Source organism: Anopheles cruzii, chromosome 2 (genome assembly GCF_943734635.1).
Source record: "Anopheles cruzii chromosome 2, idAnoCruzAS_RS32_06, whole genome shotgun sequence".
NCBI classification, from domain to species: domain Eukaryota; kingdom Metazoa; phylum Arthropoda; class Insecta; order Diptera; family Culicidae; genus Anopheles; species Anopheles cruzii.
The window spans coordinates 34,994,387-35,011,377 of record NC_069144.1 but is presented as its reverse complement, the minus strand read 5'-3'; the positions used below and the strand labels follow the sequence as shown (position 1 = coordinate 35,011,377).

Here is a 16,991-nt window from a genome sequence, read left to right as displayed (position 1 = left end):
TTCTGTTTCAAGCTTTAGACTGCGCGCAGCGTAGAGGACAGAACATATTAGGTGTGTGAATTAATTGATGCGTTTTTACAATAGATGACGTTACTCACTAAATATAACAAATATTTGTTTTATGAAATATGTGTTTGATAGCTACTGTCATTACGCATCTAAAGCTGTATAGATTTGTAACGACCTCGTCATAAGGATATCAAATAGTCGAGCAGCACCATCGAGCAGCACGGTCGAGCGGCTTCGTCGAGCAGCGTTAAAAAATATTATCAAGTATTCATTGACCGTGCATTCTCCGTGCAATCGAAGATTATTTAAAGCAGTTTATTGGTGATTCTCAACGAATCCGGACATACAATTTTTTATCTCCCGATCACAAATATAAATATTGGGAAATTACAAGAAGGTTGTTTTTTGTTAAAGTGTAAACAACACCCGTTTTAAGCATTTGAACATGTCAAGTTTTTGGTTCCTGGTAGAGTGTTTTTGCTGGGAGTAGTTTTTCATTACTGCTTGCACGGCAGAAAAAAAGGGGTTCTTGTACCGAATCGTCACTGGTGATGAAAAGGGAAGTTATTACAAGAATCCTTAACGCAAAAGCCCTGGATACAGGCCTGGTTAACCAGGTTCATCGCAACCAAAGCGAAATATTCACTACGCAAAGGTTATGCTGTGCATATGGTGGGATGCGAAAGGTGTGTTGTACTTTGAGCTTTTAAAATCTAATGAAATTATTGATGGACAATCCCATCGACTACAATTAATGCATTTGAAGCAAAGCTGTGGCAATAAAACTCCGAGAATGGGATAAAAGACATGATAAGCTGATTTTGCAAAATAACAACTCAAAACCGGTCAAAACCCGTGTCGAAAATGTCGGATGGGAACTGTAAACCCCCGCGCTGTTTTCACCAGATGTTGCTCTTTCGGACTACTATTTGTTCCGTTGCCTGAGTAACGATTTGGCAGCACTTCTTTTGAAAATATTAAAAAATGGGTCTCTGAGTGGATCGCTGATAAAGATGAGAAGTTCTATCAACAGGGAATCGAGGAATTACCTTAAAGATGGCAGAAAGTAGTAGCAAACGACGGACAATACTTTCATGAAGGTCGTCATACGTTTTGTTGTTGTAGTTAGGTCACAAATGTCGAATATAAAGCACATGAATTAATTCATACACCTAATAATAATTTAGGCAAGGTCTACCTTAAAAAATGATTCAATTCCTTTCGTAATAAATGCACGTATGCTCAACATCCAGTCTCAACTGGTCAACAACGAACACAAAACGTGTGTACTCCGATCAACTCCTATTGTTTTCCATATTTTCATCTCGCCCCCAGTTCGCCGGAGCCCTGCCTTAGGGAACGGAAAACTCTCGACCGATCATTCTCGACATGCGACGACCACGTGATTGTATGTGTGTGTGCTTGTGGTGTATTTATTTTCAAACCACACACACACACATGCATTGGAGAGCTGAAAACAATGGGGGCGTTTGGGCACGCGTTTTGGGCTCGAACCATTTCCCTCGCCGGGTGTTGTGGCTGCGTGCGTGTATGGAGCGCCGCGACGGACGGCCGCTGTGTGTGTGTGTGTGCGAAAATGGACAATTCTACACACCGACCTCTACAACCCACCACCACCCCCTCGACGCAAGCCAGCTGATGAGCCGCGCCGCTCATTACGCGCGTTTCCAGCGCAGGCCGATTTTGCTGCGACGACCGACAGGTGAACCCCACGTCGACGTAAAAAAAAAAATCCGTTGCGATGGCCACAGTCCGGTGAGCACCGTTTGTCGCCGCGCGTCCCCCTCGCACCCCTTTCCCCCCCCCGCCGGCATCAACAAAAGTCAATGCCGTGCATCGTGTCGTCGTGGGTTTTCACGCCGTTCTTCCAGCTCATCGCACACACGCCAGGGGAGGAAACCGTTGACGCGTGAGTTGTGGAGGCATCCAATCGTGCACTGCACGTGTACCGGTGCCACAGGGGGGTGGCGGAGGTGAATCAACAACATCGTTTAACCTCAACCAGGCACCCACCAGCACAACCCCATCAGTGTGTGTGTCGGTTGCCCAACGACTAACGCTGAAAATGGTGCGCGTGAGGCTCGCCCTTGGAATGAACTTTACCATAATTGATTTATGCCGAAAACAAATTAACGGCAGCCCCAATCCTGCGTGTCGGGCCACATCAAGACGTGGAGGCTCATAAACAGCGCCAGCGCCTGGCGTGAGCCAAATTTCATTGACAACTTTACCAAACGGCCGCAAAAGGAAGTTAACTCTCCCCACCGTGCCTTGTCGTGCGAGTAAAGTTTTTTAATTAGAAACCCCAAGCTTTCCTTCTTGCAGCTTATCGGAGGTGCAGCGAAGGACACGACCCACAACACTTTCTGAACCCTGCCGAGGGCTTTGCACCTACTAGGTCAGCCTAAAAGCCACCCAGCATGGCCGGTCGGTCTTATTTGCCATCGGTAAACACAATTTCTAGTGCCAATAGCGCGCCAATCCTCAAACGATCTAACCACAAACACTAGACCTCAAAGTCCCAATAATTGGACGGATTACAACAGAACTCGACGTCGCGAGACGGGTGGTTTACGCCGTATCATGTTGCGCAAGAGAAATGATTAACTGAAGCAAAAAAACACCAATCACTGCTCCGTCAGCATTGAAGTCATCCCAAGTGGCGGCATTATTTTACAAAAAAAGAATACAAAAAGGTTTTCCATTTTCCAGCTAAGATGGAGCCGGGCGTAATGAAGCTGGGAAATAATCAAACCCGCTACCCGTTTCGTGAGTCACTAAATCATTGGATAGTCAAATCAGCAACAACCGACACAGCGATCCTTCACCGACGATCGACGAATTTTGTACGGCAGTGGCCGGCTTAAAGCACTAATTTATTCGTCTCACAAACCCAACCGGGTGACCGTACTCGGAGGAATTGCGCGGGACTGACGAAGGTCGGCGTTGTGGTTCATGGCGCGACCGTTTCGAGCGACCATTTCCGCAAAGACGACGTGCGGACATCAACCACCAGTGGCCACCGAGTTTTCGGAGCGTTGGCCCCGTCCATCATCATATGCTGAAGCATCGCCTGGCATAGAACGCGATCGTGAGGTGATCGATTCACACCCCCCCTCCAAACTGTGATCATATTTGGAAAAGCAACAATTTGATGCCAGTGTGCCAGTTACAACTCATTCAGCGTTTGCAAACTATTGCGAACTATTTTGTGAACGGTAAAGAAATTAACCGTAAATTACTGAGGTATCATCGGAAGACACATTAGTGAAAGACGCCCAAAGACGATCCTTCCCAGTGGACCAACGATCGTGACCGCCTTTTACCGTGAAGAGTGTTGTGTGCCATTTGTCGAATGCATTTGCATGCCGACATGCTAATTGCATCGAGCGTCCAGGCAAATGCGTAGAGCAGACGATCCGTCTGTTGACTCACCTCGTACGGCGGTTGGTAACCTTCGAAACGGTCAGGGTGGAAGTCACGTCCCCGAAGAGAGGGCTTCCACCACCTTCGAAGTACAGTACAGAAGGAAGTCCATTTTGGCCACCCTGCACTCCCATGTTATGTGCTTAACCAACGCGGGAGAACCAAGAGGCGTTAGCTATGCTGGAAGTGTTATTCTTCGTTACGCTCGCTGCCCTTTCGGGAGGGATACGTAGCGAACCATCGTCAGCTGGGAATTAATTGGCTCCTAAGTATGATGACCCTAACGAATAAGGTTATCCGTGTATTTGAGACGAATAATTCGGCGACTGAAGAGCGTCGTGGTTTGGAAGACGGCGACGAAGCTAAGCTCGTTCCAATTTAGAGTTTTCATAAAAGAGGGTCAGTTTGCCAGAAACGTAAATAAATGTTTGAATTTACAATAACATGAACAGGAAAAGACCATATGTTGGGAAGGGTCCAAGCTAAAGTATGCAATGGGGGGTACACTTTGAGAAGCCAAACGGGGATAATCCCGAGTGACTAACCGAACGCAGTCTGGTCGTCATCGTGTGCAGGATGCAGCACATGACCGGCTTCCGAACGGCACACTCCTTTCGTGTCTGAAATTTCATTTTAAAACGATGATGCAAATTGAACGTGTTTATCGAACTTATTGGTAACGTTAACAAAACAGAAATTTGTTAGAAAAAAGTTCAATTCATCAAAAACATACATTACAAGCGATGCCCCAAGGTTCCCAAAAAAACGGGTCTCATCATTCTAAACGTGCCGGAAGTGATGAATCGTAAAATACATGCCACTTCTTCCGCGCAGAAACAGCAATGAAAAAAGCCAAGCATGGTTCGGGAAATCACTTTTGGTTTTTAATTAAATTCAAGCTTCCGCTGAGGTAACGTTAAACATTTACCAGCAACGATGCAACTGAGAGCAGAAGAGAATAAAATACTTCGTCGGCGCACAAGTTCTCCGTCGCATTGCAGCGGGTGAATCAATGTGTGCGTGGCGCACTGTTGACTCTTGCACTTCCGGAAACCTGTTTCCTAAATGGTGTATTTGCGTTTTCCCCCAGGCACACAGACTGTTTTCTTCAATTACTTCCCTCGAATTCGTAGCACTCCCACGGTGCAGCTACGGTACGGGGAGAGCCCGAAAAAACTCCGAGTTGCTTGGGTTATGGTCCTAAAAAGGGTTACCGAAAGCAACAGACCGACCGACCGCAAACAACCTGGTCAACTCCGTCGTAGAATGACGCTCCTGGTGAATAATTCATAATAACTTCATGCGTTCACGCATCGCATCCCACTACCGCGAGAGGACCGATATACCCAAGGAAGGAACTGATGCGTTCAACTTAACGCAACCGTCTTCGCAAAGGAACGCCGAAACAGCGACCACTTGCCGGGGCTATCCTGCCGGTTAACAGTGAACACACACAGTAAAACATATAGTTCTTGAGACCGAGAAACCGGCCATCAGGCGGCTATTTTGTGGTGTCCATCCGAACGGGACGAAACATGACCGTCCAAAAAGTCAGCGTGAGGAAGCCCCAAGAGCAGACCTTGTTTCGTTCTTCGTTCCGGGATCACCTGCAGGAAAGAGATAATTTAAAACGGCAAAGTTATTACACTCTACAAAAGTAGGTTTCATGAAAGATCAAGACATTGTAACGGAAGCCAAAGGATCTAGATTTTGTTTCGTTTCCAGAACTAACAACGTATCATTTATATTTTAAAAGTCTCCAAAGTATTTTCAAAACGAAGAAATACTTCCATATCGACGAACTGCATTCTGCATTCAGAAGATCGGAGAGAAATTAAATCCTCGATGAAGTTATGTCGATCACCTTCGAAATCGAATGGTAGTGCGCATTTTCAGTGGGTGTTTTATCCAGATAATAAGAAGAAAAACGTTTCTATCTTCAAGAAATCAGAATGCGTTCCATATTTTTAAAGCACCGACGACCTAGAATGGTGGTCTACTTTAACAGGAAAGGTGAACCGCCGCGGGGTCTTAATCTTATTACGATGATGAAAGGGTTCGCTAGGAGATAGTTTCTTCAATGAGCGGAAAGAGGACCAGGACCGTGAAGGTGTGCTGTGTTTTTACCAGTTTTGAGCGGGGAAAAAAAAAGTTACCGCACTAAGGAGCTTGGTCTACGGAATTGCTTTAACCGCCGATATAGAAGGCGGTAACGATACGCGGGCCGTTGCAAGCGGGAAACGAAATCCCCAGAAATTCAGGGATAATTGGGTTCATTTTTTATTCCCATTTCTTAGCACCCAAGGGTTTAAAAGTTTCAACCTTGAGGATATGGTTAGTTTTTGTCTACCCCCTGACGGTGTAGGCGAAACTTGCGATGTGTGTGTGTGCCTGTCGGTGTTTCCAACCACGGGAATTCCGAGAAGGATTTGTCTGAAGGCTCTGTGGAACGGGTGCAGCGAATTCAATCGAAACGATCCCAATTTAAAGCACCTTTCGTTGGGACTGTCATTATTCGAGTTAGGCTGTTGAACCGAACATCGGCCCTGAGCACAGTTGCTGCATTTCCACGCAAATGGAATTGTTTACGTATCCCATCCCGTAATCTTGACACAATGCACGTCGGAGTTAATAACATATTAAAGCACCTCACACACCAAGAGGAAAAGAGTTGATCACCTTCTAAAGAGATGCAACGAGCGACTTCGTCACGTGAAGTACGTCACACGGTGATAAACACCATTAGACGATCGTAAATATATTTCATCGATGATCGGTCGATCGATCGGCAGTATCGCTAACTGCCTGTCGTCTCGTTACTAACCGCGGCTATAGACGTGTCTCAGTTTACATTCAGGTTGTGGGATGAAGAAATCATTTTTGCGGCAGCGTTAGAGCATCCTTTGGCATCGTCACTTTGGCCACTTTCCGTTTGCAACACGACGGCCATCGATAACCACAAAAAGCGTTTCTACGGCGGATGTACACGCACACAGAACCCCCCCGAGAAGGTATTTGCGCATTGAAAGCTTTCTGCGGTTTTCAACGACTGTTGTTTACACTAGTAGAAAATCGACCATTTTCTGATAACATCTTATCTCATCAAGGCCCAGAGATGCGGTTATCAGTTTTCTGAGAACTTTGTCGATGACTCGGAAACACACACTTGCACAACACTAGACATTTTACAGGGTTTTTTGTGTGCCAAGGGCTTCTTTGCACAGATGTTCACCGAGTGTCGATTGTATGTTTTGTTGAACCCGAATCTCTCTACAAAGCGATGTAGGAGAAAATAATCCTCACTAGCCTTGGCTTAGACAGGAGAGCCACGGTTCAACAGTACACATCACGCGCAATTATCGTAAAAATGGTTCCATTTCTATGATACGGAGGCCAGGTTGGCCACTTAACAGGTACCGACCGACACACGGGGCATTTGCGAAACATGCGGAGCACGATCACCGTACAAACCGAAATGCCGCCAAACGCTGCGCTTCGAGAGAAATAAAACCTTACCACTTGACTTTCGTTACGACACGATAAACGATACTACACTGGGCACGTTTCGCTTCTCCCGTTATAACACTTCTAAATGTGCTAGAACAATTAAATTGTAGGATCGCACCATTGCACCTTGCGACCCAGTACAAATTCGCGCGCTTTGTTAACAGTTGAATTCGAATAGAATTTACCCGGTTTCTTACTATTGTTCTTGATGAACTGTTAAAAAAACACCATTTTAATCGCACGGCCAACGCACAAAACACGGCACCAAACAACACGCAAACGAAAACACAACCGTTTCGAACCGTTTAAATTTTTGTTTGAAACTTGATAACTTTCTGCACTTTCTGACGACCTAACCCTTTTCGAACCTGACTTTGCAACCTGACCTTTCTTTACCGAAACTGACTATAGCGAGATTTCTCTTCTCTCTCGTTTCTCTGCGCCCTCTCTGGTTTTTTCGACCCGAAGTTGGTTTTGCGTTCCGTACTTTAAACGAAGGGAAGCCGAAGCAAAAGCGAGTTACGAACGGTAAAGGGATAGGTGTGTTCAAAAAATATCGCGACATTTGAATTTCCGCGAGCTACGTATATCCGTATAGTCGTATGTGAACAGTTTCGCGTACAGTTTTCTTCGATTACAGTTACAGGGTCGTACTGTATCATAAGTTGTTGCCAAAGGACAGAATGGTCAATAAAGAATATTTCCTGCAAGTTATGCGCAATTCGCCCGAAGCAATCCGTCACAAATGCCCGGATTTTTGGGAGCCCCCTAAATTGACTGTAAATTTCTGCGCCAATTTTTGGCCAAGACAACACACTAATGATGCCAAAGCTACCGTATTCTCTAGATCTGGCCCCCTGTGACTTTTTCTCATTGCGGAAACTGAAGCAGGTCATGAAAGAACGACGCTACGCTACGATTTAGGAGATAAGACGGCATCGGAGATGAGCCAAAACACGTTCAAGCGAAAAAGGTTTTTAAAAATTGACTGATTACTCAAAATGGTCGAACTTTTCACCATAAGTCTGACTGACTGAGACTGAGACTGACATGTGTAGCAACCTAACGCCACAAAAAATCGGATATACGTTGCCCGCGGAAATTCAAAAGTCACGATACTTTCTGAACACCCCTCGTAAATAACAAAATCGCCAAAAGAGCACTCGTGAGCGCTAAAGAGCGGAAAACTCCATAAATAACAATATTTATTTATGGTAAATATTAAATTTCTTGTAAATTATTTCATTATTTTCTAGGCAGAAAACTTTTTTTCTTTTTCATTATGTTAATACTTATTTTGTATCGTTGAATTGCAGAGTTAAAAAGTGTTTAGTTAGCGTTTTTCATTAGGTTTAATAAATATTTTGAATCACTTCAATATTTCCGTCACAGCCAGCATGGTTAGAAATTCAGAATTGTGGCAGTTTCTGTTATTGTAAATAAGTAAAATATGCGTATTTTCTGATGTTAAGGTTCAAACAAAATAGTCTTACATTGCCAATCAAATCGCCGCATTCATGTATCGATATCCACTTGACGACGAGAGTGTTGCATTCGATCTGCAAACGATTTTATGCAACGAGCTGGAGCTGTCGTTAAAGCTGCGAAGGAAAAATTAATTCTCATTCTCTACTGAATGCGGTTTTAATGATGTCGGTGTCGCATGCGACGGTGATTTGTCGGTCGGTGAAACTGGTACTTCAGGTCGCTCGATAAGCGAACAGAAAATCGCAAAAGACCAGAAATGATTAACAGAGCGAAGTAGTGCAGAGGACTGGTTAGTCTAGTTGGGACTAGTTGGTCGCTACTCATTAGATGCCAACAGCGCTTCCCGATCGTGCCGAGGCACTGATTCACTTTCAATTTCGCTTTCGCTCTTCAGCTAGCATTTTTTAAGTTGTCGTTGCTGCAAATTCCAGTTGACGTGAGTGAAGGTCTACAGCGATATCAATATTTTTTACTTATGATTAATTGTTACCATTCCTTCTTCCGGATGAAAAGAAAAGACTGACACAACACGTCCGATTTGTCGTAAGTAGCCATATTTTCTGGATGTTCCTTCAACAATGTGTTTACGAGATTTGCGGTTTACTATCAGAGTATCACATTTCTGTCAAGGTTTAGTTTGAAAAAATATAATATCTTTATTGTCGCTCAGCACAGAAGTGTATATCGTATTGGCTAAAACTTGATCCCGAAATGCAATAGCTATTCTAAAAAACAATACTTTAAGGTGCTCTTGTGTAAAACTCTTTTTTGTGTCTCTATTTCTTAGAAAAAATTGTTTAACTTCTTAAAGAAAGGGTTATTAAGACAATTCGCATTTGTTAACAATATCTCGGCCATTCAGCCGTTTTGTAGAGAATTGAGGAGAACACGACGTAATAGCAAAGGCCTAGGACAGAAGGTTCTTTGCCAAAATTCAGATGTTGCATCTGAATCGCTGCTGTTGGCCTCGCATTACAGCGTGTAAGGGGTATGAACAACGGTGGTGGTCTCAGTTTCCCATAGAATGTGTAGTACTGTTGTTCGCGTCCGTTGCCACAGTGCTGTTACTGTTGATAGTATCGTCCAAGTCCCCGTTCACGGAAATACCTACCTTTTCCATCAGGTCGGACAGCCGCTTTGCTTTGCGTTCCTCGTTGTGAGAAATGATTGCACAGAGATGCTCGGTAAGCATTTCCTTCTTCTCCAAAGCTTGGTGAAGTTCTACCTTAGCTTTGAGAAAAAGGTTTTCAATGTTGAGGTAGTTTTTCCTGGGAATGCAATAGATCGTTTGTCTCGTTGTGTCTTTGGGATGATAGTAGAAGGAATACTCACTCCACGTTGGTGAAATGTACACTTGCGGCATCAATTTGCTTCCGCAAGATTGCAACATCCGCGGCGAGCTCCGAGTCTAGTTTGGTGAGTTCCGATTTAATCTCCTGTATTTTACTTGCCTCTGCGGCCGTTTTCTGTGCGCTGCAATGAGCAAAATCGTTTGAAATTTCCCTAGAGCCCATGTTTTTTTGAACACTTACTGCTGTTCGATTGCCTTGTGTAGAATTTCGCGTTTCTGACGATTTTGCTCTTCCATCAGCTTTCTTTGATGTTCAAAGTCCTTCAGCGACATGCCTTTAAAAGGAGTAACCAAGTCGCCGGGCGGTTTGAAACCGCCGACCGGTGTATTGGCGGCGAGAATGTTGCCCGTTACCTGGCTGGTCATGGGTTGGTGAGGAAGAACGAGAATGGATTCATCTTCTGGGACTTTCATCATAACGGGCAGCGGCTTAAAAGCGACTGCCTGCTGAATCGGGTGGTTGGGATAAATGCTCGAATCAACGCAGCTCAAGTTGTTTCCATTGTCAATTATGGGCGGAGGCATGAACTTCACTGCACCGGGTGGTGCTTGGGGCAGTTTTTTGTGCGGACGCGACAATACTTCACATTTCCTGGCTGAAAAAAGGAATCCACGTCACAACAGGTTGCCGAACTTCTGTCCCACTCAGCAGCTACATTTACCTGCATCTTTACTGGTCGCTTGGCGAGTGATTTTATAAATATCGTCGTCAGAGAACCCAACAAATTGCTTAGACATATTCACAAAATCGCGAAAGATTGCGAAAATATTTGTTTGCCAAACGAGTTGGTTTGTTTACGTAGACGCCGTCAAAAAGTCGATTGCACAAAATCTAGATCAACATTGAAACGATGAAATCCATTTGTTTATAATAATGATTCCTTTTGCATTTTCCTTATTGGCCGATCGTTCCTTTCATTGCCAACATTTTTCTGGTGCATCTTTTCTGGTTTTAAGAATCTCAAATCAAATAAAATAGTTTTTTGTTCACCTAAAAATTGTCAATGTCGATTGGTTTGCCGTAATGTCGACATTAGACTCCGATGTGGCTTTTTTGACAGCTGGGACGGTTTGTTTACGGATTTGCTGTCAAAAAGATATGTGAAAGTTTTTGTTCCAATGTTACTGGTCGGCAATTTTTTGACACGTTGCCGTGTTCGTTGTTCCCGATTTAGCCAATTTCCTTTGCCCGTCTTATTGGAGGCTCTTAGACCGTTTTCCGGTGCTTTGGAGCGTGTCACTTTTATCCCCACGACAACGGTTTTGAATTTGCATAAGATGACCGACAAGGATACGCTGACCGCTGCCATCGCTGCTCAGGGCGACCTCGTGCGCAAGCTGAAATCGGCTGCGACACCTGACAAACCGCAGATCAATGCCGAGGTACAAAAGCTCCTGGCACTTAAGAGACAGTTGCAGCAGCTTCAGCTAGGAAACGATGAGGCTTCCTCCGGACCATCGCCAGGCAGCGAGCCGGGCAACCGTAACCTATCCCTCAAGACGGCGAAAGGAACACGGGATTACGGCCCGGAAGCGATGGCGCTTCGACAGCGGGTGCTGTCCAAGGTAATCGCCGTGTTCCAGCGTCACGGAGCGGAAACCATCGACACACCCGTGTTCGAATTAAAGGAAGTTCTGACGGGCAAGTATGGCGAAGACTCAAAGCTAATCTATGATCTGAAAGACCAAGGCGGCGAGATACTGGCACTACGCTACGACCTAACTGTGCCGTTCGCACGCTATGTTGGCATGGGCAACGTATTCAACATCAAGCGCTACCATATTGCGAAAGTGTACCGCCGTGATAACCCACAGATTACTCGCGGTCGCTACCGAGAGTTCTACCAGTGCGATTTCGATATCGCCGGTACCTATGATCCCATGCTGCCGGACGCCGAATGTGTGAAAGTAGTGGTAGAGATACTAACGGAGTTGGAAGTGGGCGATTTCACAGTTAAACTAAACCACCGGAAGCTGCTGGACGGGATGTTCGAGGCGTGCGGTGTGCCGGCGGACAAGTTTCGAACGACGTGCTCATCGGTAGACAAATTAGATAAAACGCCTTGGGATGAGGTGCGGCGGGAGATGATTGACGAAAAGGGTCTCGATGAGGCTACCGTTGACCGGATTGGAGAGTATGTGACGCTGAGTGGAGGGATTGAGTTGGTGGACCGATTGGAGCAGGACCAACACCTACAGCGTATCTCTAGCGCCATGGAAGGTCTAAAGGATATGCGACTCTTACTACAGTATTGCGAGATATTCGAGGTTGGCCACCGGATTTCGTTTGACCTGAGTTTGGCACGTGGGCTTGACTACTATACAGGAATTATCTACGAGGCCGTGCTACGAGCAAGCGAACCAGATGACGAAATTGCTGTCGGGTCTGTAGCAGGCGGCGGGCGGTATGACAACCTGGTCGGAATGTTTAACCCGAAGCGGAAGCAGGTACCGTGCGTCGGTGTTTCGATCGGCGTAGAGCGCATATTTTCCATCATCGAAGCAAAGACAAACGGCAAGACACGTACTAACGAGACCGAGGTTTACGTCGCTTCCGCTCACAAAGGCTTGCACCTGAAAAGGCTGGAAATACTGAACAAGCTGTGGGGTGCCGGACTCAAAGCGGAACATTCGTACAATCCTAAACTTCTTGCTCAGCTGCAGCACTGCGAAGAGATCAGATTGCTTACGCCGTTGTACTCGGTAATGGGGAGCTTTCACGCGGTGTCGTTGAGCTCCGGGAAATTGCCAGCCGAAAGGAGGAAGAGCTTCCGGTCGAGTCTTTCATCGAGGAACTTCGCAATCGGCTCAAGTCATCTGGTGGCTCAACATCAAACTAGTTACTCAGTTCCAGGATTCTGAGTACCAATATTCGCTTACCCAATCGCTATCGCCAGAACGCAAATACTCTGCAGAAATTTCAAGTGTTTATTCTTTCTTTGTTAGAGGATTTTATATAATACAAAACAAATTTCGCTTCAAGCTTGATTAAAATCGTTTATCCGTTTTTTGATAATTAATATTAACATCGTATTTACTTTTGCACAATGTAACATTCGGAAATGGAACTGATGATTTTTTCGAACTGATAGCATTAGTAGTGCTTTAGTTATCTCCATTGACCCATTGTCTTAGTAGTGATTTGATCGCTTCATTGCACATACCTTCGACATTTTCTCTTTGGCAGATTTTGAGTGAGCGCAAATCTTCTCCATCGAAGTAGTATTCTAGAACGGATAATATTCTTCGTACTAAATCTAACCGTTGTTCCTCAACAAATGTTTTGCCATTTGGGACAACTTCGATGCAGCATACGACTTTCCCGAGTAAATCTAAACTGCGTAGGCACCCTTGAACAACTTTGCGTTCTAGGTTTTCTTTGCAGAACCGTATTATGTGGTCTATAATAGGTTCTTTATTATCCGCATAGCAGTGCGTTATGATCGTTCGAGCGTACCGCTGAATGCGAGATCTTCAATGTACTGTGTCCGTTCAAAAGAGTTGTTTTTCATGATGAACGATACAACCCAATCGAAGACTTCTGGAAAAGGTTTTCTGATCGCAACTTCGATCATGTCCTCTTCGTTTGGGTCGGCTTCAAAAATAACATTGTCCATAAGCGCTAGCGCCCTTTCAGCGCTAATGTCCTGCAGAGTGTTGAGCAAGAGAATCATTTGCCTTTCTCCGAGACGTTTCAGGTTGATATCGGTAGAATCGTTTGTAATTGTCTGTTGTTTTTCTGATCCACCAAAGCGAAACTTAAGGTTACGAACAGTTTCGGTCGGTGCGAAACGGAACAATAGTTTTAGTGTGTTGAATGTCGCATTATTTAGAGTTATCCTAACGTATATCGGAAAAAGATTAGCGTTCATTGCTAAATAACCGTTCAATGTTATCTAGCGCGGATTGAGAAATATGCTCTTCGCCACCCAAAAAGAAGTCGATAAACTTATCTGCTATATTCGCACGTGATACACAAAAATACGCTTTAGAAACAGGATGAAATCTTTCTCTTTTAACATTTTGCAGCAGAAAGGAACGAACCATAAAATATTCCAACACACTTCGATGAAGAAATTCTGCGTAATCTGTCGATCGAAAGCTTATCAAGCCAAACAGTGCAAGATTTTTATATTGATGTATGTCTACTTTAGAAATATACTCAGTTTCGTACGCCATATTTGTGTGCATTTTGTAGAAATAGACTCTCATTAAATCTATCGCCAATACGTGAAGCCCCAAATTACTGTCGAAACACCGATTCATAGCATGATCAAACTGACTGCGTATAAATGTGTCGTATATAGATCCAATTTCATAATTATTGTGTAATTGAAAATTCGGCCGCTTGATTCGATCCTCATAGATACGTCCCATTATTTTGCACAGCTGCGGCACTTCGAGAAACAGTTTGCAACCGGCGCGCTTGAGGACAGAATCGAAATTGGACAAGAAAAATTCTACATTATCTTCCAAAATCTTTGACGATCGACTGCTATCACTTAACCAAAGTTTTTTGAAGTATGTTTCGTACGAAAATTTGCCCAGTTGAAAGACTTTGGCATCATTGAAGGATTTTTTCAATTTCGACTTCGCTTCGGTTCGCGTTGCAATCAATACTGTACATAACTTAAGTTTAACAACTTTTTCGACCAACTTAATGACTATATCTTGACACGCTTCTATTATTTCATCGAATCCGTCCACCAGAAGGTAGATTTGGTCACGTGTTTTTAAACATTGTACAACCATGTCTTCCGTAAATTGAGTCATTGGCGATATCTGTAGAAGTTTCAATAGATCCCTGTATCCTGTGAAGCATTTTGATTCTCGTGTGAAAATTCATTGGCTAACTTTTTGGCTCTAAAAAAGAGACATGTAGCGTTATTTTCACTAAGGTATTTTCCAATACGCAAAAGTTCTATGGTCTTTCCCTGACCTGCTGTATCACTTACAATGAATACTGATGTTGTTTTATCACAACGAATATTCTCATATGTTACCGCGTTTTTATCCTCACCCATTAGTGTTCGCTGTACATAAATTGGTTCGTCTGGCTGATAGAAATCAGATTTTACATCAATTTTATCAAGTTGATATAATTGTGCAAGTTTTTCGATTGAATCTAGTGCGGTCTGTTGAAAAAAATCTGTGATTGGTATAAATATGTCGTCTAGTACCAATTTTTTATCTCGAAAATGGTCAAAGTTAAATTTCACGTTTTCAATGTCCAATTTATCTTCAAACACATTAGAACAACGGTCGGTATAAGTAGCAAGAATAAATATTAGTTGATTTCTGTTTTTTAGTAACTTTAGTACTCGTTGCTTGTCAGATTTCTCTACGCCCAACACTACAATGGTGTGCAGTTCACAATTGATTAATTTCTCTGGTAGACGACTCAATTCATCTGACAACATTATCAAATCTTTCTCTCTCACAACAATACATGTTGTTATTTTTAACAGTTCTTTTTCAACACGATAAGCTGTCCAATCCACAACGTTCGGGGCTACGATCTCTAAATTAATGGTCTCCTTTTTATCTACGTCTTGCAATGTTTTACGCAACTCTGCTAAGCTTTCATGCTGAACTCAACATTTTACTTTTGGTGCTACATATTTGCGTTTCTTTACTATCTCAATTACTGAATTCAAGTCACACAGTTTAATGTAATGTTCACTTTCTTGTTTGTTGCTCGTTTCCTGTCTAGGCACCAAGTGCTTCTCAAACAGGTTTTCGTCGAAATTCTTCGTATAATTGTTCAATATTTTTAGCATATCTTCGCCTTTCGGAACATTTGTATAGTATCTAAACAAGTTGAAAAAACATTCAAATTTCTTCCTTCAATCCTTTGTACTCAAATTGGACAGAGTCTGCGTTCACTTCACTGGCACCAATCCAAACGCGCTAGCTTCGAATTGTATTTCAGAAGCATTCTATGTCAAATTTTTCCTTCCTCTGGTGTAGCTGGCAAGCGGTCTTAAAGTGTTCTCGAAAAGAACGTGTATTAGATGAAACTGATGAAAGAAATTCGGAATTCCCGCGAAGGAACTCATCGCGAAATTTTAGTTTATCAGTGTTTTCCACTTTTTGTAACACTTCCTTAGAAAGAGCATATGCAACGGATTCACAGATGTATTCCGCCATGGGCACGTTGGGTTTGGTGCAGATTTTTGCCCACTTCCACGCAATATCAAATAGCAATAACATTTTCCAATCTGTGAACCGATATTTTACGATAGAATCATTCAACGATCCTAAATGTGGAAGAATATTTTCACATGGTTGCATGAACGTTTCTTTGGTGGCCTTGTAGAATTCCATAGACGTCCAGTAGATTATCTCATCCGGAATGCCATCTCCTGTGCATTTATCTGATGCCAAGTACATCTTATACGATCCGATGTATTTCGCAATGCCGTTCTTCATATCGAACAAATCTTCGATAGAGATTTGTTTTAACTCACTTTTGGCTTGTTTTGCTTGTAAGAAATATAATGCCGGTTGCCGATCGTGTGTTTTGAGAATCACATCGTCGAAGGCCCCGTAAGTACGATCGTTGCCTTCGTAAAGTATTGAAAAATCAATTTGTTGTTTGTGGCACAGTCCCATCAGATAATAGTAAAGGTGTTGTTGAAAATTTACGCCGTCTTTTGATGCTTTGTTTGCCATGGTTCCGGAGCTGCAAATTCACACGTATGAGATCATCAGTTTTCTGAGTAAGTGAAACGGATTAGTCAACCAAAACACAACAATGATCGTGAAAGAGAGCAATACACAACTGGAAACTAACCAATTTAACGCCAACTAAACGCACCAACAAAGCACAATCCACATAAACTTATAGTCCGTCGAGCTAACGCAGTTTCAATTTGCCTACAACTTATTTAGCGAAGGAACTATGCTCCGGCCGATTTAACATAAGAAAATCAGTTGTTTTTATAAGCTGAGCGTGGTTGTTGAGAATAAGTCCCAATAGCCACCACGAATATACAGTGTCTTGAAGTCCTTTATTCGAATTTGTGCAAAAGCGATTCAAACGATCCAAAGCGACTCAAAATTAGTCCGCTGTTCGTGGCGGTTAGCTTATCACTGTCGTTCTTTCTCTCACGCAATTTAAAGAGTGTCCCTCAGTCGATCGATGATCGTATCTCTCTCACTCGTGAGTGTTCCTCAGTCGATCGAT

General features: G+C 43.5%; 3 protein-coding genes and 1 pseudogene across 3 annotated transcripts in view; 1 reads left to right on the top strand and 3 right to left on the bottom strand.

Moving 5' to 3' along the window:
• The window catches only part of LOC128269173 (sodium- and chloride-dependent neutral and basic amino acid transporter B(0+)), a 40,218-nt gene extending 33,124 nt beyond the window's left edge, over window positions 1–7,094 (bottom strand). The window contains exon 1 of the mRNA XM_053006558.1: window positions 6,973–7,094. The gene's annotated coding sequence lies outside the window, so the exon portion shown is untranslated. The remainder of the gene's footprint in view (window positions 1–6,972) is intronic.
• Window positions 7,095–9,160: 2,066 nt separating this feature from the next.
• On the bottom strand, window positions 9,161–10,573 carry LOC128269175 (RAB6-interacting golgin). The gene is made up of 4 exons (XM_053006561.1): window positions 10,465–10,573; window positions 9,984–10,398; window positions 9,784–9,924; window positions 9,161–9,719 (listed from the first exon to the last, which is right to left on the bottom strand). The coding sequence occupies exons 1-4, from the start codon at window positions 10,538–10,540 to the stop codon at window positions 9,461–9,463; spliced, it is 891 nt and encodes a 296-aa protein (XP_052862521.1). The 5' UTR covers window positions 10,541–10,573; the 3' UTR covers window positions 9,161–9,460.
• A 410-nt stretch (window positions 10,574–10,983) lies between these two features.
• On the top strand, window positions 10,984–12,673 carry LOC128269174 (histidine--tRNA ligase). Its single transcript, XM_053006560.1, is given in 2 exon segments — window positions 10,984–12,476; window positions 12,479–12,673. Coding segments are annotated over 2 exon segments (1,560 nt in total). The 5' UTR covers window positions 10,984–11,080; the 3' UTR covers window positions 12,643–12,673.
• Window positions 12,674–12,907: 234 nt separating this feature from the next.
• On the bottom strand, window positions 12,908–16,234 carry LOC128278941 (uncharacterized; annotated as a pseudogene).
• Between the last annotated feature and the right edge of the window lie 757 nt (window positions 16,235–16,991).